Here is a 25,888-nt window from a genome sequence, read left to right as displayed (position 1 = left end):
CGTTGTGAAGACTCAGGTTTTACTCTCCCTCCCCCACTTGCCTGAAGTCCGAGTTTTTAAAGTTTGTAAAAGGAAGGATTTGTGTAGAATGGAATAAATCCTGAACCATTCTTGCAGAGGACAGAATCTAAACACCTCTCTGTCTGGAACACCCTCATATTTAGGTATAAAAGCTTTCTACTTGTGAAATAAACTGGCTTGACATACTATGAACACATTTACTGAGATACAGCCATGTTAATTCAATGCCCAACTGCCAGTTCTTCAGTAGTCTGAAACTACAACTGTTCTTACCAGCTAAAGCAAATTCAACATCCTAGATTGCTAGGAAGAACGTCATTCTGACTTAATGCTTGCTAGATATTAGTGCGAGGCAGACACAATGGGGGAAGCAGATGAGGATCAATCTTAATCTAATCAGAGATTCAGATGCAAAATGAATTGGAGAATAAATAAAATTGTTTATATAACTGGAGATTAAGAATATAGGACAGAACAATGTACTGCAATTTTCTAGATGATGAAATGACCTCTTTTTGCCCCCAAAATGAGAAATATGCTGCTGCAAATGGATTTCATAATCATGGAATAGCTCTTTAATATTAATAGGTTGCAAACATATAAACAGAATGGATTTTAAAGAACAAGTCTGAGGAAACTGGATGCCAGCATTTTGAAGAAGAAAGCTCACTGATAGCTTTCATAATAATCATTATGCATCCTTATATAAAGAATTTAATATTGCTTCCCTCAAAAAGAGTAATATTTACAAAATGAAATTCCAGTCCCTAACAGGATCATGAAGTAAACACAGTAACACTGTTTTCTGATGCAATGATTTATTAAAATAAGCACAAGTTGAGGTCGTGGCAGAAAGCTGGGGTTTGATTTTAGGAAACAATGTGAAGTATTGATTCCTCCCAAAAGTATTTCTTATGCCTTGGTAAGAAGAATGAGTTATGTGAAGAAGCACACTATAATACAGCATTATGTTCTACAAAAAGAAGCTATTTCAAGAGAGCTTCTAAAAGTAATTAAATCTCAACTATTACTAAAAATCAACCCATAAGTGCTCTTCTCCTACTGCTGCAGATGATTATTAACTACTAGTCAGTAACTGAACTGTATATTCTCATCCTCTTTTATATATTTGGCTTTTTTGGCCTTATAGGTATCATTGGAAATAAACACTAAGGCAAAGACACCATTGTAAAGTTTTGGAAATTAATGAAAAATCATGGGTGATGTGTTTTTTTCCTGCTATATCTGATTTAGCACCTCTGCATTTCATAATGGATCTGCTTTACCTCAGAATTTGTATTACCAGACAAGCAATATTGCTGTTGTGTATGATCACATTCTAGATATGCAATGTTGGTCCTACTGAAAGCAATAGTAAAATACCGATAGATTTTAACAGAGCAAATATTTTACAGAGAATATTAACAGAAGGACCTTCACCAGCTTATCAACTGTTATAAACTTGAGACATACAGTACAAGATGCACAGTGAAACTAATACTTTCTTTCTCCAGTCCAAAGCCATAACATGGACTAGAAGTGAGAGATTACAGTCTAGTCATACTTCAGGAGTTGGTAGCAAGGTATTGGCACAAAGATTTGTTAATGATGCACCACATAATCATAATATGCATACTATGAAGACATTTGACACATTATCTGCAGATCATTGAGCACATGTTGTCTGCACAACCATCTTTCAGGATGCAAAGTCAGCACTTAATTTTGGCAGAGAGCATAGTGTGTTTCTATGGAAACAAGCTCATTACTTTTCCTTTTATTCCTGATTAACCTAAACCAAACTGAATATTTCAGATATGAAACTGATAGATCTTAGAATCAGAACACGTGAAGAAAAAGTTTTTTAGATCATCTATTCCACTTCTCTGTTTAGCATGTTTAGCGTGTTTAGACAATTATATAAAATTAACTAAGAATGTTGATAGATAAAGTATCCTTCTGGTATTTCAAACATTACAACTAGTACCTTAAGGGGGAAAAAAACCCAATGCTTGTAAAAAATTATTTGTAATTTCCTACTAGTCCATAAATCTTCCTATAACATGGGCCTATGGCAAATTAAACACGGTATTATCTAGATGTAGGTGAAATTCTGTTGGTCATATATTCCAGCAGAGAAGTAAACCTAACACTTATGCATCAGTAGCAATTACAAACAGCGTCTCTAATAAGTCTGAAGTAATACAGTTTGGAGTCTGCTTTCAATGAGTGAATGTCATGGTTTGATCCCAGCCAGCAACTAAGTATCAGGCAGCCACTTGTTTGCTTCCCCACCACCACCCTGGCAGTGGGGTGGGGAGGAGAATCAGGAAAAAGATAAACCCCATGGGCTGAGATGAGAACAATTTAATAATTTAAAAAGAATCAAATACAATATTAATAACAACAATTGTAATGAAAAGGAGAGAGAAGGAGAGAGAGGAATAAAACCCAAAAGGAAAAAACACAAATGATGCACAATACAATAGCTCAAAACCTGCTGACTGATGCCCAGCCAGTCCCCAAGCAGCGACATGCAGGTCCCAGCCAACTCCCCTCAATTTATACACTCAGGATGACATTCTATAGTACGGGATATCCCTTCGGCTAGTTTTGGTCAGCTGTCTTGGCTTTGTCCCCTCCCAGCTTCTTGTGCACCTGCTCACAGGTAGAACATGGGAAAATGTAGAAGTCCTTGATTTAGAGTAAGCACTACTTAGCAACAACTAAAGTATCAGTGTGTTATAAACATTATTTTCATAATAAATTCAAAACACAGCATTTTACCAGCTACTAAGAAGAAAATGAACTCTACCCCAGATGAAACCAGGACAGTGAACTTGAAAGTCATGTTGTTTCATTTTGAATTAAATATGAAATGGCACCAAATATACATATTGGTTTAATATACAATTTTAAGAGTTGATAAAATACTATCAGGATTTGCCAAAATTCTGTATAAATACAGTATACATCTACTATTTCAGTGAAATTACTAAGGTACCAATAGCATTTTAATTCATAGGGGAGGAAAGACAAATGTACAGTGTAGAGTTAAAAATAACAATTTAGCTCTTCTGAAGCACAGATTGTGTGATTGCAATGGAAAAAATCCTCACACTATAGGTTAAGAGAGTAAGAAAACGAATAAAAAAATGAAAACACTTGGTGACATTCTTATTTTAGCAAGTGCCTGAAAAGGTTTATGTTCCTGTGATACACTATGTAACCTCCTTAACTGGTAAAACATGAGTGTTGCAAGGCAAAAAGGAAGAAATAAAAGACCTTGTTAGAGCTCCAACTGTTGCCTGCACAGTGGTATCCACCACCACAATACCTGCAACTATGCCATATCTAGGGGAGTAAACTGCTTTGTATTTATTTTCAGTATTCTTGAAGTGCTCAATATTTGTTGTTAGATTTTAACATCAACTACTGTAGTTAAGTCCCTACTCTTTTTTCAGGCTACAGCAGTACCACTAGTGTTCTGTGCTGTCAGATATACCGAGGAAGTATGTGAGAGGTCTGTAAACCTACCCTACAAATCTACTGACAAAAATACCACTTACACATATCTCTACTATCTCCTCAAAGTCTTGTTATGAATAAATACTAAAAGAAAAATATTCAATCACCAACTTCTGCTTCAAAAAGAAGAACCCCTACATACATAATGAATATGCTGCTAACATATAGTCATTGAACACAAGAATACCTCCACTTCCTTCTAGATTCATAGACACCAGGTGACACTCAGAATTCAGTCATCCTAACTCTTCTCTTGCCCACTTTATATCTACCTTCTTTCTGCAATATTAATATGTGACTGTGAGCCTTCACTGTATAAGCAGACTCTCAAGACTTTTTATGTATTCATATATACTTTATATATGAATTTAGTATAAATAAACTTTAGTTTTTATGTATTCATATATACTTTTTCAGGTGCCTTTTTTATTATAGGGCAAAACAGATCTTTTTGCCAGACAATGCCTCTTCCTCTGTAGTCTGAAATGTTGCATGTCTTCTTTTGGGGTTTTTTTCCCCAGTAATTTTCACCTTTAGCTTCTACATTGTACCATATAAACAGTTAAACACACAACCTTAAAAACTGTAATTTTATAGAAGCATTGTGCCTGTATTCAGTGCATCTTTCAGGCATCCTGAAACAAACAAGAAGAAATGGTTGATGCTAATATTGGAAGGGCAAAATCCCAGGAAGATAAATATGGAGGCTGAAAAGAATCTCCTTTTCTTTGTTCTCCAGGAAGAAAGCATTTTTCTTAAAACTTTGCTTTGGATTTGCATAGACCAGTTTGAATAGATTTGCCATTTATGCAAAGGCTAAAATACCTGATAAGCTGTGAAAGGCCATTTAGGCTGAAAAGGTGATGAGGCATCAATTCACTGCCTCGCTGCTGCAGGCTCTGCTAGACACAGTTGTTAGAGGGGTCCCAGCATTATATTGTAACTACACTCTTTCCAGCCAATTCCTATAGGCATTGCTGGAAATTAAAAGCAATGGTCATCTTCAGATTCTTTTCAGCACTCCAGTCATCCAGTCACAATCACATATTTATTAACCCAAGTACATAGTGCAAAGACAAAACAAGTGTGTAAAATGTGAGCTAAACTATTTCCGTAAAGTCAAAGAATAACAGAGGTTGGAGGTGTCCACCAGAGGTCACGTAGTCCAACACCTTACTAAAGCAGACCTAAATCATGTTGCACAAAGCCTGTCCAGATGAATTTTTAACATGTCCAAGGACAAAGGTCCCTCAGCTTTGCTGGGCACCTGTTCAAGTGTTCAACCACCAGCTTTCATTCATTTTCTTTCTTTACACAAAACTAGAATTACCATGTTTGTTCCCTCTCAAGCTATAACCATGGACCTCCAGAAAGCATGCATTTCCATCTTGCCTTTATCCTCTGTTTACCTAGTTATAAATAGCATTAAGATCTCTGCAAAAAGATGTCTCTTTCCCAGGCTGAGCAGACTCAGTTTCTCCAGTCTCTCTGCATACATCCTGTGCTCTAGCCCTGACCATCTCAGTGGGCTTTCATTGGACTATCCTCTATGTCAATAATGGGGAGACCAGATGTAGTCTTACAAACACCAAATAAAAGGGAAGGATGGATCAATTCCCTGGGCCTGCTGGCTGAAGTTTTACAAATCAAGACTAGGATGCAGATGGCCCCCTGCTGCAAGGGCATACTGCTGATTCATGTTTAACTTCTTCACCATGATCCCCACGTCATTTTCTGCAAAGCCAATCAAGATAAATTCTAGTGGCAGACTTTGTAGCATTCAGATTTCAAAAGAGGCAGATATCCAACTAAAACAGAGCATGACTATATGAAGCAGTTAGAGAAGACATCTAGAATTTGCTAACTCAGAACCAAGTCCTTAACAATCAAGTAAAGAACTTTAAAAGACTGCATGGTCATTTCACACCCCACTCCTTCACGAGTTATCATTTAATGCAAAGCACTGCTCTGAAAAGTAATATCATTATTTATACTTAGTGTGGAGATACTGTTTCTGTATAGTTTATTTTATAATAATTGCTTTATAATACTTCACATGAATACATACAAAGAGAATTTAAAATTTTAATAAGGGAGCAGTTAAAATGAGAACATTGAGATGCAGCACTGAAAGGATTATATTCTTAGTAATATCCTGCAAGCAATTTACTGAAATGAAAAAAGGCAAAGACAGTCTTTATCAAAATAAAGCTATCACCATCTAATAAACTCTCTATACTTCTGAGAATGGCTAGTCGGTAAGGTGATACCAATAAACTAAACAGGTATTTACACACACACAAATAAAACAAAATTACTAAAGAGACGATCATATAGCACGTAAGACATGCATGTTCAAATGTTTAGAAACAATCTTGTCAAGCTCAAACAGAAACCTCTGACGACAATACAAGCATGCATATAAAAATTTCATCTGCCTGCTAGCATGACAGCAATGTGCTGCTTTGTGTCTTAAAAGACGAGAAAATGGGAATGGACTTCTGTATACGTCCTCTGCGCAAGAAGGTGTCATGGCCAATTATGTAGGTGAATGCACTTTGCCTCTGGGAAGGAAAATACTGTGCTTGGGAAGTACACTGAATGAGGACACAGCTGCTTGTCAAGTTCTTCTCTGTTGAAGGGAAGATATGGACAGAATGTGCTATTAGGAAAGAAGGATAAGTAAAACCATTTAGCATGGTTATGCCACTGGCCAGGAACTACCTGGCAGCCCTAGAGGAAACGGAGCTAATGCTCGTCATGCTTTTTGCAGGTGCTAACAACAGTATGTAAGCAACCGAATAAGTCAAAACTGGAAATAAAGGGCTATTCCAGGGTGGAGGGGTATGGTGTACTTTTTGCTTGTTTTGGGGTTGCCTCTTTGGCTGGCTTTTGTAATTTTTTTTTAACATGAGGAAGGGGTCAAAGCACATAGAATTTAAACATGCTCTGCATCACAGATGTTTTTAGGTTTGGTTTTCTTTTTCTTTCTTTTTTTCAGTTCTGGAAAGCTTGGAGGACTGCACAGCTTACAAAGACAAGATTATTTCTGAAGCTTTCAGCCAAAAGCCAAAATCTGTTTTTCAGCACAGTTGAGGTTAATATTCTACCTAACCAGAAAATAGTGTCATTTGAACAGGCAAAAGTGATAAGGCGGTACAGAAAAGTTATGACATTTTAAAAACATATTAAAATGTATTGAGTATAAGAAGTTTAAAAAAATTCCACAATCTAAAATGAAACAGTTTGCAGTATCTCAGTACCAGTAAGTTATTTCTAAACGTTTCCCTCATTTCTAAGTTCTGTAGTAACTTCACTAAGTAAATATTTAGAACAGTCTGATCCCACTGCAGAAGAGGGTAAGCAGTCTCTTGGAGTAACTAGCCATTATAAAAAATTGCCAAACCATTGCTCCCTCTAAACTGAAACATATCAGCTATTAATACACTTACTGGTTAAAATGGTTGTTGGCAAAAATGAAGAAGTAAAAATTGAAATTATAGCATGTATAAGATGAGTTGTTTTTTTTCTCCATGTTTTCTTTTTCCTTGTTTTCTTTCAGAAGATATTAAGAAAAAAAAAACAAAAACAAACCACAATATGGTGGCTTTATCATGGGCAGGTAGGCAAATGACCTTTTGCTTAAAAAAAACTCATAAAGTATCATCTTTCTTGCATAAACCCAAAAGTATGTGGATGTCAGCACAGTTGCAAAGTGTTCCAGTTTACCATGGAAACAACATTCTTATTTCAAAATAATACAACTGTTCACTGCGGACTATTGGCATGAAAGCTCCCAATCCAAGCTCAATGACAGCTTGTGGAGTGGACAGATGAAGCATGGAAAATATTTTAAATTAGTTCATTTATCTTGCTCAGACATGGGAAGAGACTGAGAATTTTTCATGTTTATAGAAAAAAGCAGAGGGAGAGAGAGAAAGGAGGAGGGGGAGGGGGAAGGAGAAAAGGCAGGGTTAAAGGTGGGTAAAAATGGGAGGAAAAAGAAAATTGGGATAAAATTAGGAAAAGGGGGGAATGGGGAAGAGGGGAAAAAAGAGGAAAGGGAGGGAAAAGGGAAGGAAGTTTGGGAAAAGGGAAAGAGCACCTTTTTATATGTATTACATTAAGCTGAATTTCACACACAACACTTTTTTGGTTTGTTTTTTTTTCATTAGAAAACATACACCCCAACACTAGCTAAACTAGCAGTTGTTTTTTAACTGGTTTTGATTTTATCTTCATAGTTTTCAGAAAATAAACACTGGTTGTTATGAATGCATTAAAGACATGCAGATTTAAACTGCTTTGTTCCTAGGGACTCAGATTACAGGTTTTTTCCAAACATGAGGCATAATTCCCATCACATGCCATATACATCCAGGATGAAGAATACAAAAGATCAAATATTTAGTTATGCAGTGTCTTATTGCTATAGATGTTATCAGAGCCCAAGACATAGCGAGGGAGATGGCTCAAAGGACACAGTAATGTACTGCAATTCAGACAATAATTTTATTCCTGAGATTCCAGTGGTTCCTAAGAACGTGATTCTGACAAACTTAAACAGAGATACATTTCCTCCTCCTGCTTTGAACTTAGATCACTCTGTGGTTATGCCTATAAAGGCAGCTAAGTACTGTACGAAACTCATGAGGACCAAACACACAACATGTATGCGTCAAACTTCCATGAGAGGCTCACTTGGAAATCCTGCCACAAATCATGGAGTGTATGGAAATTTACACAACACGGAATTCTTTTCTATCTGAATAATGAGCAAACATGACAAAGGTCTGTAGTTACTGGTTGTTTCTACAGTATCAATTCTAATTCGAGAGAGAGAGAGGCTTTGAATATGATCCTATGATCCAAATTTTATTTTTTTCTTTACTTCACTCATTTTACTTTACTCATTTTTTACTTATGGTTAACAACCATTTTTAATGCTTTGAGGAAGTTTGCCCAGACAAACAGATAGTAGATCACACTAAGTTCTCAGAGATATTTATCACTAAGTCAGAAAAAGGCTAAGAACATAAACAGTTTACTTATTGGAATGCAAGATACTAATCTAAAAGCAAACGGGAAAGTGAAACAATGCAGTTCAAAGAGAATAAAACGTTTGTCTTAGCTATTTCAAGTACCACCTATAGATACATTTGCTTATGTTCTGTACAGCTATTTCTTGTATGCAGCTCAGATTTTGCTTCATATTGAAATATATATGTTTAATTTTGATAATTTTCTCTTATTCCATGTGTCTTTCTCTCTACCCAGCTTTCCAGGCACAGTGATTAGGCTTGAAAGAGGTGAGACTTTTCCTCACATCTTTATCCTTGACATTTTTCATTTTCTAATTTCCCGCTCTGGGAAACGCTTCACATCCTTGATGGACATGTAATTGATTTGTTTAGTGTTAGCATTTAGCAAGGACTGCTATTGAAGGGCAAGCTGTACTCTCTTCCACTGATGCCCAGTCCAATAAAAATACATTACAAAGAGAAAATATTTAAAAGTCTGTTTTACCTGTCTAGTGTGTGGACTGACCCATGTATTTGGACTAAGTGGACCCATTTAGCATGCAAACTATTTTGTTCAATTTTAAAACATTATTTTCAGCATCTCTGCCATCTGGCCACATGCTTTTCTTTCCTGAAAAGTGCCATCTCTCACTGTAAAAATAACTTCATTAAATTATGAAGCCTTGGCCTATGGGCCCATCAGCCCAGTTGCCCATGGTATAATTATGAGAGCTTCTTTTCTTCTGCTTTTGTATCACAAACCTTTTCTTTAATGTGGGACTCATTCACAGGGAAATAAACCACTAACTACAGATTTAATTTTAAAGGTAGTTTTTTAAAAGTTCCCCACCAAATGCTCTATCAGCAACAATATGTAGAAATGTACAAAAGCCCAATACTCAAAAAGTCACAAACAGGAAGAACACCTAGCATCTAGTTTGACTTTTGATACCAATTTGCAAAACTTAATTTTGGCTAGCTAGACTTCTGGAAGATAATTCTCTCCACACAGTGCATCCAGCTCCTGTGTTAATGGACCAGTAAAAGATGCTTCATTGTGTCTTAATGGTATAATACATTATAGAAGTCAGGTGAAGGAAGGAACTATACCTCTCAATCTAAATACTTGTCATATGAAAGGCCACAGCTGATACTTCCATGAAGAAATATAACAACAATTTGCTAATATAGCACTGCCAAGTAATTGGTGAATTTTTTGAAAACTTGTCTGTCAGATTTATTAAAACTTGTCCAGAATTCAGTTAAACCATTTGTTAAACTGTAACCTGACTTGAACTTCTGAAACTGATTTGAACATGTTATTCATAAGTCTAAGCATCTTGAAAATTACTGAAGGAGACAAGTATAATATTTCAAAGCATAATTTAGTTGCTTTATCTCCCTATCTCCTAAATACCCTTTTAATGACCCAGTAGATCTATGCGTGATCTCTAAAAATTTCTATATGCTTATGCAGGAACTGAGATAGCACACAGAAGATTCTCCCACCTAATACATCATCCATTTGCTATACACAACATAGTGTCTCAGCACCAGAGAAAGGATGACATGGATATTTGGATCTCTGAATTTTCACAGCACAGCTGTGATACAGTGACAAGGAGGCACTCACAATATCCGAGCTCTCGGGTAACTGAATCATTGATATACTTACTTGCACTGGTCTTTGCTATATTATGACTAATAAACTCCTGTAATTTCTGTCCAGTGGGGGCCCACATGGCACAGACCTTCCTACACAGCGTATTTGGCTCAGCACCCTTAGGACAGCATCCTGTTCCTTTCTGAAAGAGCTCACCATAGCCTGAGGTCACACAGGAGGCAACGCTGAGCATCTGTGTCCCACAGAAAAGACAAAAAGTCACTGGAAACAAAAGCAAAAAGAGCCTCTCCGATTCCTGGGAATTCCTGTACATCAGTGAAGTCCGTAGCTGATATAACTGTTGCTTTCCCACACCACACTGATGGGGCAGACATAAATCTACATAAGGACAATTCACCTTTCATTTATAAACTCATTACAAAGAGCAGCTTCAATGGTGAGGAGGCCACACCAGTAAATCACACTTTCAAACAGTTGGTTTTGAACTTTTTACAGAACTACTTCTAGCAGAACAAAATACAGAAGCTGAAAAAGGGAAAGGACACAGAATCTTTGTTATATTCAGGATTCAAATTACATGTTGTACTGCTTTCACTGCTTTACTAAGAAATAATATTTTTTTTTTATTTCACTCATTTTAATTCATTACTTTTCTCATTTTTTACTTGTAGTTAACAATCAGTTTTAAAGTTTTGAGGAAGTTTGCCCAGACAAACAGATAGCAGAAGATCACACTAAGTTCTCAGAGATATTTATCAGTAAGTCAGAGAAAAACTGGGAACATACACAATTAAAAAGGAAGAGGAAAACTATTTTCTCCTAAAGTGAGATTTTTTTACAAATCTTATTCTGTTCATCTTCATTTATTCTTTAAAACAGTAATCTTATGTTCCTTGATGCAAATGCCCAGTAGAACTAGAAACTCTTGTCAAGACCCTCTATAGCTTTTTTCCCAGGAGATTCTGCATATAAAGCACTGTGTGATCTAAACCTGAAAATGAATGACAACCAAGTGGTGAAAAGTTTAGCTACCAGCAATCAGGTAAACATCTGGTTTGAACAAAGTCACTGAAAAATTTTGTGGAGTCCTAGAAATTGCATTCTGGGATCACAGTGATGTGCTGCACAAAACCAGTTCAGACTTCTTGGAAACCTCTACTACCACAGCTGTCACTACATTTCCACTGCCAGAAATTACTCTCAAAGAACTATCATGAACTACCCTATGAGACTTTGTGAGAGTAATCAGTATCAGTTTGATTAGCTTTGTTTTATTGCACTGAAAATGAAGAAAAGAAATGGGTGCATTCTCACAAGCTACTTTATATATATTTACTACAGTGCACTTTGCACGCTGAACTGATGGAGTGTACAAAGTGGTTTGCAAATCTGAATTCCAGAGACTTGTTAGCCTTTTTTTATCTTGCTTAACAAACTCCTGAAATAACACATTTAAGGTCACAATGCTCGCTGTGATCATTTCCAGAGATGTTCCTTGGCTAATTTTTATCTGTAATCTACTGTTTTCATTACTTAGGTTACCCCAACCTGATTCTGTTTCACTGTATCTATGAGCACAGATCTAACATATTTTAACCTTGAGAGGATCTGTGCTTTCATTGAAAATTCCTCTCTTGACTGTTACTTTTCCATCAACTACCAACAGCAATATGAGAAAAACTAGTGGTTGTCTTCTTTTGACTTAATGACCTCTGTAATTTGTCAAAGACACAAAAACCTCACACGTATACATTGAAGAAAAAGTGAAGACTTAACTAAAGCATCTCTAGGAACTTTTTAATTCAAAATGTGTGGGGTTTTGGTTTTGGGGGTTTTTTTTATTGTTACAGGATTATATTTTTATATAAGGAACATGGTCCTCTCATTTGTCAATACAAAGTATTATAAATATGACTACATATGTGCAGTGATCTTTTATCTACCATTTATATAAAAGTTAAGAGTTTGAGCAAATTTTTTGTCCTTAGCTGCATTTTTCATAACTGGCTTTCTATTTTTTCCTTCACATATACTCCCTAAAAAGACCCAAAAGACGGTAGGATGCATAGCAGAATGCAAAACAAAAGTATAATTTATGGAAGCTCTGTACTCAATGACTACCATCAAGACTACTAAAGTAGATTTAAATATCCAATCAAGCATTCTCATTTAAACTGGTATAGCATATGGTAACAAAAAGCAAGCCACAAAAGCCTGTTTGTTAAAAAGAAGCAGTCTGTAGATAGAAAATATTGGTGGAGCTGGGGAGGGGGGCATGTATTCTCTTAGTTTAGGCAAAGTTCAGTATAATTTAATAAAGTCTGTTTCTCATTGTTTAGGTAATTTCTATGCATGGTCAAGTTAGTTCATAAGTCTAATAGTCTTCCCATGCTGTGTGATTTTTCAGTATTAACTACCAGCAGACCAAAGACAGAGACTCAAAAGGCATAATAAAGAGGTTATTATGGTTCCTACTAGTAAAAAGAAGACAGCATGTGTTTCAGGGCTCTCACTAAAGCCGCTTATATTTAAATACTATAGAAATTTGAAATTTAGAATATATATGGTTCATTGTGCATTGGCTGGGCATTATTTCTGTTCATTGCTGTATGGTGGAGACAAAACAAATGATAGTGCTTTTCCATGATTAGGCATCATTTCTCCACATTAATTTGTAAATTAACCATATTATTTGGTTAGAATGGCCAAACATCATCCTTGAGCAATACTGACACTGAAAAAAAGAGACATCCAATGACATTCCTGGGCCCTGTTACTTCAACATTTAAGAAAGAAAGATCTGAATTACACACCACTAAGTTTTCACTCAGTATGAAGAAACTGTTCATACTTCATTTAGCACTCAGGAACATTTACTGCAGTGGGATCAGAGTGGTCACCTTGCAGAGGATCTGTTCAAGCGAAGACGTATGTTTTACCAAATACTTTTGGAAGATACAGTAGGCAGAAGGGAGGTCCCTAAATGCAACTGGAGAGTTCTTAGTTGCTTACTGGCTTCATCTCAGGAAAAGTACATGGCACAGGTATCCTACCTGGATGTTACAAGAAGCAACAAAGCAGCAGCTGCCTTGTAGCTGTCTGGCAAGTGTTAGAGCAGGCATGTGAACTGTGATCCTGAAACATGACTTCATGCATCTGCATTGCCTTCTGACTTCTCCAATATGAGTTTTTCTAGGAATTAACCCAACACATCTGAAACCTGACCCAGGCCACTTGAGTTTGGCACAATGCAAAGATCTTCATAGGGCAGACTGCCAACCACAATATATATTATTTCACTGCTAAGATCTCATAAGGTTTCTTTTGCTCATACTGACACTGCCTTAGCAATAATAACTTATTACTAGTTTTTAAGGCAAATTATTCAGACCAACATGTAATCAGCACGTGCAATCTGAAATACTTGATTTTGCCACAGTGTTTGCTTTAAATCACATAGCAGGATAAAAGAATTAAATACAAAAAAAATCCACACAGAAAACCACCACAAGCTTGTTTGAACTTGTGGAACTTCAAGCAAGAGCAGCTATATTTATCACCTTCAAGTGATTGTCAATATGCAAAAAAATATAAAAACTGATATTTTTTTATCAGTTATATGACAATGAGTACGGTAAAGAATAACCTTACCTGTGTTTGAAACTACAATTCAAAAGATATTGAAAGATAAGATCAAAATTATCTGATAAAAATGGATAACCACTTTGTTTGCAGATGCTCATTGCAGAGCCCAGAGGTCTTCAGGAAGACTTCTAAGGTAAAAAATTTGGTTTTCAGGTCCCTACAGGGCTGTGCATTGCAACAAAAAAACCCTACATTTTAACCAGTAACTCAAGAGAATGTAAAAAGCCACCTACTCATGTCACAAAAAGTTTAATTAGAGAATCTGAAAATGCTCACTTATCTACTTTCTACCTATCTGTTTTCATCTGTAATACTTCTATATTCTCTGCAAGTCTAATGCAGGACCCCAGGTGTCCATCTTTAACAGAGTGAGCCAGTGCATCTACTGAAATGCATAATGCTGTTTTCTGCCACAATGAGTTTCTAGCAAACAGGTTTTTATGAAAACAGAATGCATTGAACAGAATATTGAAATAAAACGAACATGCTGCTTTTGCTTTAACAAGACTGAGAATATTTTAAGTAACTATTGTGTTTCTTGTATGTCTGTCTTAATTTTTTGTCTTCATTAATGAATAAAAATGTCATAGCCTTTTTTTTTTTCACACTAGAAAAATATTTTCAACCCTGGACCAATGAAATGTTCTTTAAATCTCCACTGAAAATCAAAAAAGATAATTAAAATGTTCCTATATTTGGTAACTCATTTTTTCCAGATATAAACTCTGTAAATTTTTTGTTCCATGGAGACCAACTGACTAATTTCACTGATTGACAGGCATAGCTTACTCAAACACTCAAACAGAACGCAGTATCATAGAAAACAATCAATATAATTGTTTTTTAAAAGGATGGTATAGCTATTTTGGGAGCGGGGGTGGGGGTGGGTGGGGGGGTGGGAGGGGGGAGGCAGGGAAGCACATGGCAACACACCCTAGACCCTGTTTTCCCAATGATTTAGCACATGGGCCTGCACAACGGATGTCACAAGTCCTCTTATAGTTCATGTTCATGCAGGTCCTCCCAAAACAAAGGAGGAAGGGAGGCATTGTGCATCCCGTTTTGTTCCAGATGACAAGCAGCTGCAGAGCACACCTGGACACCGAGTTTGAAAGGATGCACCTGTTCTCAGGTTTAGACACAATCTGTGACAATTCAAGGCTCATTTTTATTTACAGAAGCTTAAACACAAATTTTCCCAATAGTCAGAATTATTTTTATAATACAAAACAAAATCTAAAAATTAGCTGTTGATGTCATCAACATTTTAGAGAGGCAGATGTGCAGATATTCAAATAAGAAGCTTTTAATGTTCATAAACAGCTAAGTAAACAGGTAACACTTGCAGTGTTTTATCTTGGGACAACCTACTCATTGACAAGATTTTCTGTGGCATGTGGTAACATGCTTTAGAAAAAAAAAAATGTCTGCTTTAGGTTTAGCCATGCTCTTTTTTGCATGTCCAAGAACAGGAAAAAAGTTCCTAACATCCAATTAAGTGAATATAATTGTCCCAAAAGATGTTTAGTGCTTTGTGAAATCTTTCCATTCATTAGAAAGAAATGAAGCATATGTTAAGTTTTACTACACCTATACAATCATGTTGTTAAGTTCTCTTACTGTTAGTTGAGCTGTAGCTATCTGGGACATACCTAACAGGGATGCTTCACGTATTTCTACTTTTGTTCTAGAACAATTGCTGTCTCTACAATGTGCTTAGGACTACATCAAGACTACTATTTATGCAATACGAATTTGCACTGTTCCTTAGCCCAGAAATCAAGATAATTCCTCCATATTCCTCTTAGGAGGATATACAACAATGAAAGAACACACCATTTATTTGCAAAGAACATTACATGCTTTTATTTATAGCTAAAGCAATTAACACCTAAAGCAATTATGAGCAGTAATCTAGAAAACCTTCAGTTGTGCTTTGCAAATATAAATATCTTTAGCATTCAGTGGCAATCAACAAGTCCACCCACATACATAATAGCTATGCATGCATACAAGTACCAACAATGAGATGTGTCAATTCAGGGGTCAGTATTTGGAAGAGAAAGAGGCTTTTTTCTTTTCAGGACTGCTCAGATAGAGTATCAATAAGGGGAAAATATTAAATTACTCCTACCTGTTGATCTAGTGTAGCATTTAGCTTGGCCAGGTAAAAACAGGAAAGGTGGTATGGCTTATGTAGGGAATCATCCCAATCCCCTTCAGAGCATGGGTTTCTAAATTGCTTTCAAGGGCTCTATATGCTTCAACTCTGCCAGGGCTGGGGCATTTCCTCCCACCAAGAAGCATACCAGCAGGTAGGCACAGAGCAGAGCAAGGTAAGTTAACACTTGGGTTCACTACCTGAGAGGGAAGGGGAAAGGGCAAGAAACTGCATCTCACTAAAAGAACTGAGATGAGCCAGCAAAGGACAGAATGGGCTTCTCAAGAGGAGCAACAGTGCTGCAGCCAGCATGCCACCAAAGAGACACAGGTGAAAACACTCTAGCTGCTGCTATGAAGGGAGCTTCAAGTGTTTGTCTCACAGGAAGGTCAGCTCTGTTTTACAACATTTCCTACAGATTAGGCCTGTGAATACTGGATGCATCCCTGCTGTAACATCCGCCGAAATTTATTTCCCTAGCTTTCTTATGAAGGTGGGGCTCAGTCCTCTGCTTCTGCTATTATCAGACAATAGCACAGGGAAAGATTTGATTTTAAGAATGCAGCTAGACACTGTTACAGAAAAGTCCACAAAACACTTGGGGCAGAAATGTCTAAGAATGAGGCAGCTGGGTCCTACTTACAGTCATAAATAGATGGCAACACACAAGTCTTAATTTATACACTGCTTTGGTTGGGCTATTGGATTGAACTCAGACAAAATTAACATGCGTCCTTCTGTTATAGAGGCAGCTGCTTCAACTTCAATTTCAGGCTTAGAGCTAAGATATTCTTATTCTAGTCATCCCTGGGAGACTAGAGGTCTTCTTTCTTACCCTACAACACGCTATTCCAGCACAACTTCCTTCGTGCTTCTACACTGATTCCTCCCCTTCTCTTTTTCTTTTCTCATAAGATGAAAGAGAAGACATACCTACTGTAAACTATAATTTGCAAGAGGCATTGAGTATTAGACACAAAATAAGGTGATAGTGACATAAAAGATCTCTGATATAATGCACATTACTCCCCTATTTGAATGTGCTCCAGTTTGCGAAGCAGTGTTATTCAAAATTGGCTCATCAGTGATTTGAAGTCTACAATACTGACTTGCAATGTGAATGTGAGGAATGCAGACTTTTGCATCATCATGTCCCTCCAAAATTTATTTTTCAAGTTTGGGCGGACAGATATCAACAAAGCTATTCCCAAGAATTTGTGCAATAGGCTAAACCAGAAGATTTTTCTGTTTTATCTTTATTGTTACAATGTGTATGAAATACAGAGATACAGTTCTTAAATAAATCCAATAGTATTTTCTCACAGTCCTACCTTTAAAAACAGTGTCTTAATTCCATTATAAAATCATGCTAATGTAGCACCTTATAGGACACAAAAAGTATGTGGCTTAAAAGATCTCAGATTTATTAAATAGGGTAGTTTTTATTAGTAGTAATTTTGATTTCATGTCCAAGTCCCTAATTAACATAGTGTAACAGAGTTAAAAGAGAGCTATATTTTCAATAACACTGTGATAATGAACAAAACTAAAATTTATCCATCAATATTTATAATCCCTTTATAAAGGATAGCTGTATTTGATGGCTTGAAAAAAAAAATCTACCTTTTCATTTTTTTACCACAAGTATGAAATTCAAAAGCTTCTTAAAATAAAGGAAGCATTTCACTATGGACAGTTTTGAAAAAAAAAATCAGTAGCAATTGTTAGGAACAACAGCACAATAAAAATTCATTAGGTGTGTGAATGGAATAGCACATATATAAAGGGGTTCATGATCTCTGGAGTGCAAAATTTTATTGTTTCAAAGACCAGGGCTCCTGCATTTGTCTAAGTGTATAAAGATTTAGATTTTATCTGCATAAAGAAATAGGGACCAAGCAACTCTGAAAGACAAGAGACAAGAAGATATGAGACTGTGCAAGTAGAGTAAGTGCAAGATAGGGTGAATGGAAGACATCAACAGATAAACAAACAGAACAGAAGAAAAAAAGAAAAAAAAAACACCAAGAAAATGAAAAGGTGCCGTGGGTAAAACACACAACATATCATTATCAGTGCTAGTGAAAATAATGAAAAAGAAATACCAACATAGAATAACTGAAATTCAATATTGAGAGCAGTAATCTTTAAAATGCTATAAAAACAAAGACAAATTTAGAAGTTATGATTACGCTATATATTCAGGAACTGACTAGCAACTTGTACACTCCATGGTCCAGCTGTGAGTGTATGCATCATGGGATGCAGGTCATTGTAACTTGGTTCTGCAAGACCTTTCTGGCTCTGTAGAATGAAGATTCCTGCCTCCCTTGTGTCATTTTGGCTGGAGTTGTTGTTGTTGTAACACCAAAAGCGTAAGAATTTCACAGAAATCTAAATGAGTCCTAAATTGTCCTTTTTGACCCCCTGCCCTGGACAGGACAGCTAAGCCTTTCACAGAGAACATCTAGACTCTATACTTCAATATCTGGAATTCCTACTGATGGGCTAATCCTGGTGCTCATTCAGGTTTTTAAAATCTATAGAGGAAATATGATTCTGACAAAGGTCTTTTAGCTGCGTGCTTACTTCACATCCACCTAGTTTTTTGGTATTTTGAGTTTTCAGGGTGTGCATGTCTGGTACACTCATCATGAAGAGACCTGCAAGCTAAGAATCTGATCTCTCTTGAGATCAAAACTTAAAAGCTGATCAAAACTTCCTAGCTGAAGGAAAACCAAATTATTAGTAACAAAAAAATTCCTTCAAAATAACTTTTTCAGGATAATTTTTGTAATGCTTACAGGGAGGAGTGTTACAAGATACGTTCTGTACAGCATTTTGAATATGAATGCTCTGTGAGTAGTGTCAGTATTTTTTATAACACCAATATTGATACCTGTTCTGTGTTTGACCTGTATGTTCTTTGTTTCTTATTTGGTACTGTTCTTTTCCTGATTGTTTTCCTTTTATTCTGTTCGTTTACTTTACAAATACAAACAACTATGTAAAAACGGTAACTGTACAAATAAGGAAATTCCACGGACTGCACTGTAATAATGAAGCGTGAAACACAGTTCTGTCACCATTATTAAAACGCTGGTCCATTGCAGAAAATGTAGTCTACATCAAACTGAATGTTATTTGAAAATAAGAATGATTGTCAAATCTTATTTCTTAATAAGTCAAAATATATTAAAAAGATGGAATGGAGAACATTTTGCAAATCTATCACCTGAGTTTCAAGAAAGTCAGAAGCTAGCAGCCCCAGCTATACAGAATTCAATTAAGCCTTTTGTCCTCATCTGCTAATTGAGGCTGCTTGACATAATTCTTTTGGGGAACTACAAACTCTAAAGTAGAAAAATTATCTACAGTGATAATACTTTTCCCACATAATTCAGTAAGATAGGTTGCACACATTGTTGAAGCTGAAAAATTCTTCTGCATTATCTCTGCTGACTGCATATTCAATTTCATGGCAAAAACAAGTGTGTTAAGGGGTGCTCAAATTCAGGATTTCACACAATGGAAGGAAGCAGCACAAATGTGCCAAGAACATAGAACATCTTAGCATTATCATGCAGATGATCAAAAAACAGAGGTGTGCTTTAGAATCATGCTGCAACAATTCTTGTAAAGCCAAGAGAGCTATCCCCACACATCACATTCTATTTCCTGGTTGGCTGTGAGGGACTGCCAGGTTTCCATTTGTGAGAATTACAGGTGTATCCAGGATTTATTTATATCATTAAGGATAGTTCATTTTTCTAGACAAAAGGCATGCAATTATTAAGAACCACTGTCTTAATTCCCGATAAAGGCAATGCAGCTATTATTCCATCAAATTATACTTATTAAGTATTGTCAGGGTTTTTAAGATTTCTGCAAGACATCTCAAACACACAGGACTGAATAGTTCTCTGGTGACAGTAACAGTCCATTCCATGATTGTCCTTTATATATCAGAAGAAATATTTTGTCAGAGCAATAGGCTGAATATGAGTGCTGCTTGGCATCACAGTTTACTTCACAGCATATTTCAGTTTCAGATTAAAACTTGAAGTCCATTTTTTTTGTTAGCACTGTTTTGAATAGGTTCTGTCTTCAGGGAGTCAGATGATTACAGTGGAGTAGTAAGAAGCTACAGGAGTTGAACTGCAGAGCAATGTAGTCAGTGCTGAGGAACGGATGTCGATACCTCTTTTGTGAGGTTCCTTCAGACAAGCTTGTCTGATCTCTGTATTTTTTGTTTTGTTACTAAATGTTTTATGTTATACATAGAAGGTTCTTCCCTTTTTTTTTTTCTTTTTTTTTTTTTTATGGGGGAATTTTAAGGATCGTAAGAACCTTACTAACTAGTAACACTTTACTCTGCAAAACTGAAATATCTGCAAACAGCAATCTTCATGTATTAGAATAATAATCATAATTTATGTACAGACTGATATATATGAACTAATGAATTGTAATAAAGCTTTATCTCTAGCTTTGTACTCAGCCTGAAGATGCAAAATAGCATAATACACTGTCTCTCAAGAGAGTGAAAAAAATGTGAGAAAAAAGAAAGTGACAGGAAGCGTGCAGCCAGACCAGGAATCTGGATCTTCCAATTTCAAAACATGTATCTAAATAATCAAATTACTGCTGAATTTTTGTTTTGAAAACTCCTTTCTCACAAAATGTGTGTGGTAGTGTACTGCTGCCTTAATTCATGTTGACTACAGGAGGTACATTGTTGCAGTGTGGTGGGTTGATGCTGGCTGGCTGCCAGATGCCCACCCAGCCACTCTCTCAACCCACCTCCTTAAAAGGATAGGGGCCAAAATAAGATGAAAAAGCTTGTGGGTGAAATTAAAGACAGGGGAATCACTCGCCAATTACTGTCATGGGCAAAACAGATTCCATTTGCAGAAAATTAATTTCATTTATTGCCAATTAAAAATAGAGTAGGATGGTGAGAAACAAAAACGAAACTAAACCCACCTCCCCCACCCCCCTCCTGTTCCCAGGCTAAACTTCACTTCATTCCTGACTCCATTGCCTCCTCTTGCTCATCAGGCAGGGAGATGGGGAATTGAGGTGTTGCAGTCAATTCCATACCAGTTCCTCTCTGCCACTCCTTCCTCCTCACACTTTTCCATGGGATACAAAGCAGTTCTTTAATAACTGCTCCAGTGAGGGCTGTCTTCTCAGTGGCTTCAGGAAAAGTCCTCCTCTTTTCCTTTCTCTTGAAAAAGAGACAGCCCCAGCTTGGGTCCCACATGGGTTGGCCACAGTTCCTGCCAAACAACGTGCACCGGTGTGGGCTCCCCTCCACAGGCAGCAGCTCATGCAGGACCTGCTCCTGCGTGGGCTCTCCGCCAGCTGCAGCTTCCTTAAGGCATATCCACCTGCTCCAGCATGGGACCCTCCACAGGCTGCAGTGTGGATATCTGCTCTGACATGGTTCTCCATGGATTGCAGGAGGATAAACAGCTTCACCACGGTCTTTTCCATGGGCTGCAAGGGAAGCTCTGCTCTGGTGCCTGGAGCAGCTCCTCTCTGACCTTGGTATCTGTAGTGTCGTTTCTTACACATACCCACCCACACACCCCACCCCACCCCCCAGCTACTGTGCATTGTTTTTTCTCCTTTCCCAAATCTGTTTTCCCAGAGGAACCACCAGCATACCTGTCCTGTGGGTGAGCCCAGTGGAGCTGGCTGGAGCCAGCTTTCTCCTGCACAGGGCAGCCCTTGGCCTCCTCTCACTGAGTTCCCCTGCAGTTCCCCCCATCATCAGAATCTTCCTACACCAAATACATGTAGCCATGATGGTCTAAGGATAGACAGGCATTTGTGGGTCTTTATAAAATCCTTTCTTCTCTAATAGAGCAACATGTCTACCGAATTTTTAATAGTGTACATTAAATATAACATTGTATTAATACTAATTAGATGAACTACAAAAATGAGTTACAGTCCTTCCCGTTTTTACTGATAATTTGTATTCATTTTCTTATCATTGCTAAAAAAACACCTCATATTGAAATAAACAAAATGCAGTATATACAAGTCATTTGTGGTACAATTTCCAGTTCCACCCGTGGGTTTTTTAATCATTGGCTTGAAATATTTCATTTATAACATGAACCCAGCTAAACTTCTCTCTTAGAAGACTATTAAATCTCACTCAGCTGTAAATATTAGACCTTAAATTTGCTGAATTGCAAGTAGAGATTATACCTCCTATAAGGCTACTCTTGCTGTAAAGAAGCAATGTGCTGTATTCAGTCCCAAATGAGCATGAATTAACAGCATTTCCTAGAGAATAAGCATTTCCATAGATTCTTCCGAAAAGCTACACAAAGGAGGATTTGAAAAGAATTTATACTTGCTTTTACTGAGTATGAGGTCTCCCCAGAAAAGATTTTACAAAAAGCAGGGTAAAACTCTTTTGCCCCACCATATCTAACAAACTACCATTGCATCTTTTGAGATGAGATACAACTGCAAAATGTGCTATGAGTTGATTTAAGAAAAAATAATAATGGCAGACTCATATTTCAGAATACTTAGAGGTGTTAGCATTAAATATGGGTCAAAAATCATTAAACATATCAACAAGTGACACTCATTAAAATAAATCATACAAAAGGGCACTTCTATGCTAACACTTTGTGACAGTACTACTGCTTTCATAAATAAAGAATGAAAATTAAACTTTCATAGTAAAATATTTCACTAGGCTAGATTGCAAAGTTTGACACAGTCAATTCATCACTGCAGAAACCAGACAAAGCTTAGTCTGCTGTAGCCAGGAAGCTCATTATTTCATTAACATTGCACTGTATCTAGGACTTCAGCATTCCTTTTATTAAAAATAATCACCAAGAACTTGAATGGTATTTGTCAACCTCCTACACTACAATTTGGTCTCCCATTTAAAGACTGAAAAACAAAAAGTCATTGTAAATAAAACTGCATTGGACTTATTCTGTACAGAAAGCAGATGGATAGATTCAAGGAGTAGTTTACAGCTTGTTCAGTAATTCAGAGCAGTACAAATGGTCTAGTAAAACCTAAAAAACATTTTCAATGGTTTTTTTACAATCAAAACTAAAACTACAGGAAAAGTCAGTTTTAATTAGTGTTCTAAATTAAAAATGGGATGGAAAGCAGTTTCCCAGGTTTTTGAGCCCAGTCTTTCATTCTCAGAAGTAATCAGTACAACAGATTTCACAAACTGTACAAGCTCCAGCACACCACTGGGCCTGTCAGCACACTTTAATCCCACTGGAAGACTGGTCAAGAACTTCATTAAATAGATGGGTAGAAATCTCCTGCCCTTTAAAGCCTAAATTTGCTTATAGTCTGTTTAAACTGTCATAGTTTTATAACAGCATTGCTCTTTACCATCAACAGTTTGACATTTTTATACAGCTAAATTTTCTTTTATTATTTTGTAAACTTTTCTCTGTATTGGGAAGTTACACTGTCTATGGAAACATTACGTTGTATTAAAAAAGTTAAAAAATACTTAACAAATAATTACAACATTACTAAGATATTTTGATCTTGCTGATAGGAAACTAGCTCAAATTAACCAATTTATTCTTCAGGGTTTCAACTTGTGTCAATTTCAGACAAGAATATTTTTGGAGATCTTGATAAAATTTAGGAGTCAAAAAAAGTTGCTTTCCATGTTCTTTTAGTGACAACACCCCTGAAATACTTGTTATGGTTTTGGCTTGAGATAGTTTTCTTCTTAGTAGCTGGCGCAGTACTGTGTTTTGGATTTGGTGTGAGAATAATGTTGAAAACACACTTGTTGCTAAGTTTGTACTTGTACTAAGTCAAGGACTTTTCAGTTTCTCAAACCCTGCCAGCAGGACTTCTGGAGGGGCACAGGACACTGGAAGGGGACACAGGCAGGACAGATGACCCAAACTAGCCAAAGGGATATTCCACACCAAAGGACATCATCTGAGTATATAAGCTAGGGGAAGAAGAAAAAAGAAGGGTACGTTCAGAGTGATGGTATTTTGTCTTCCCAAGTAACCGTTACGTGTGATGGAGCCCTGGTGTCCTGGAGTTGGCTGAACACCTGCCTGCCCATGGGATGCCCATGCTTGCATCTGTGGCTTTCACTTTACCTGTTTAACTGTCTTTATCTCAACACACAAGTTTTCCCACTTTTATTCTTGTGGTTCTCTCCCTTATGCCAACAGGGAGGAGTGAGTGAGCAGGTGTGTGGTGCGTAGTTGCCTGATGGGATTAAAACACAACAAATACTACATAAAATCCCACTAAAAAAAAACTGTATCATGGAAGACCAAAAGAGGAGGGAAAATGGAAGCATGGATTTTCTGATTAGACTGCACTCAATCCAGTCTATATTCCCTTGCAGATATGAATCTGAAGTTTCCTCTTGGCAGGGTGAAGGCTTCCGCAGAGATCAAGTTAAATGGCACAGAGAGACTGAACAGTCTATGAAAGCAACACTCAGAGAACCAGCACAACACTCAGATTCTTATGGACTTTATGCCATTAGAAATTGGCCACAAAGGAGCTTCTGTATCAAGTAATTTTGCTTCACCTAAGCTCTAAGCCTGTATTGATACTGGAGATTCCCCCAGCCCAGGTCCAGGACCTTTTACTTGGCCTTGTTGAACTTCATGAGGTTCATATGGACCAACTTCTCAAGCTTGTCTAGGTCCCCTCTGAATGGCATCCTATCCCCCAGGCATGTCAATCGCACCACTCAGCTTGATCTCATCTGCAAATTACCTGAGGGTGCACTCAATCTCATCACCTATGTCACTGATGAAGATATTGAACAGTACTGGCCCCAGTATGGACGCCTGAAGGAAGGGACACCACTTGTCACTGATCTCCATCCAGACATTGAATCATTGACCACTACTCTCTGGATGCAACCATCCAGCCAACTGATCATCCACTAAACAGTCCATCCATCAAACCCATGTCTCTCCAAATCAGAGAGAAGGATGTTGGGGGGGACCGCGTCAAAGACCTTACATAAGTCCAGAAAGATGACATCAGTAGCTCTTCCCTTGTCCACTGATGTAGTCACTCCACCATAGAAGTCCACAAGGTTGGTAAGGCAAGACTTGCCCTTGTTGAAGCCATGCTGGCTGTCATTAATCACCTCCCGCTCCTCCATGTGCCTTAACTAGCTCCTAGAAGGATCTGTTTCATGGTCTTCCTAGGCACAGGGATGAGGCTAAGAGATTAGTTCCCAGGGTCCTCTTTTCTACCCTTACTAAAAATGGGTGCAATTTTTCCCTTTTTCCAATCACCAGGGACAAACTTCACCTGATTGCCATGACTCTTCCAATATCATGGAGAGCGACTTGGTAACTGCATCAGCCAATTCCTTCAGGACCCTGGGATGCATCTCATCAGGTACCATAACCATGTATGTTCAGGTTCCTTAGGTGGTCTTGAACCTGATCTTCTCTTACAGTGGGAGGAACTTTGCTCTCCCGGTCCCTGCCACGAGGTCCATCCACTCAAGAGGTGTGGGAAGAGATGTTGCCAGTGAAGACTCGTTATCCCAAATCTAGGCTCTTCACCCTGTGTGCAAGAGCCAATCCACACAGAGTGGAGATATTTTATTGCACGTCTGTGCAGAGATAGGTGCTAGGTGGTAAATCCACAAAGCTAGTGCACCTTCTAACACACACTAAAACATTTTACACATTTGAACAGCTAGTTTACAACTAAGTTTTATCACACTTGAGCCTCACTGGTTCTCACCAGCCTTATTCCCATTGAAAGGCACAGGGTTCTTTCTTTTCACAGGGCACATTCCGGGGGGGGGGGGGGGGGGCGGGGGGCGGGGCAGTTTGTTAGCAGGGGGCTCTCTTTGTCGGGGGTGGATCT

At 37.4% G+C, this 25,888-nt stretch overlaps 1 protein-coding gene across 6 annotated transcripts in view; it reads right to left on the bottom strand.

Moving 5' to 3' along the window:
• The window catches only part of KDM4C (lysine demethylase 4C), a 308,684-nt gene that overhangs the window by 36,691 nt on the left and 246,105 nt on the right, over positions 1–25,888 (bottom strand). Inside the window, exon 18 of one of the 6 annotated variants that reach the window (XM_080372291.1) lies at positions 1,793–23,978. The exons of the other annotated variants lie outside the window; for them this stretch is intronic. Coding sequence (XP_080228417.1) covers positions 23,847–23,978 — 132 coding nt within the window. The 3' untranslated portion in view covers positions 1,793–23,846. Of the gene's footprint in view, positions 1–1,792; positions 23,979–25,888 lie in introns of those variants that run through there. 6 annotated transcript variants of the gene reach the window in all.

This window comes from Falco punctatus (genome assembly GCF_963210335.1).
Source record: "Falco punctatus genome assembly, chromosome: Z".
Lineage (NCBI taxonomy): Eukaryota > Metazoa > Chordata > Aves > Falconiformes > Falconidae > Falco > Falco punctatus.
This window is presented reverse-complemented; position numbering and strand designations above follow the sequence as displayed.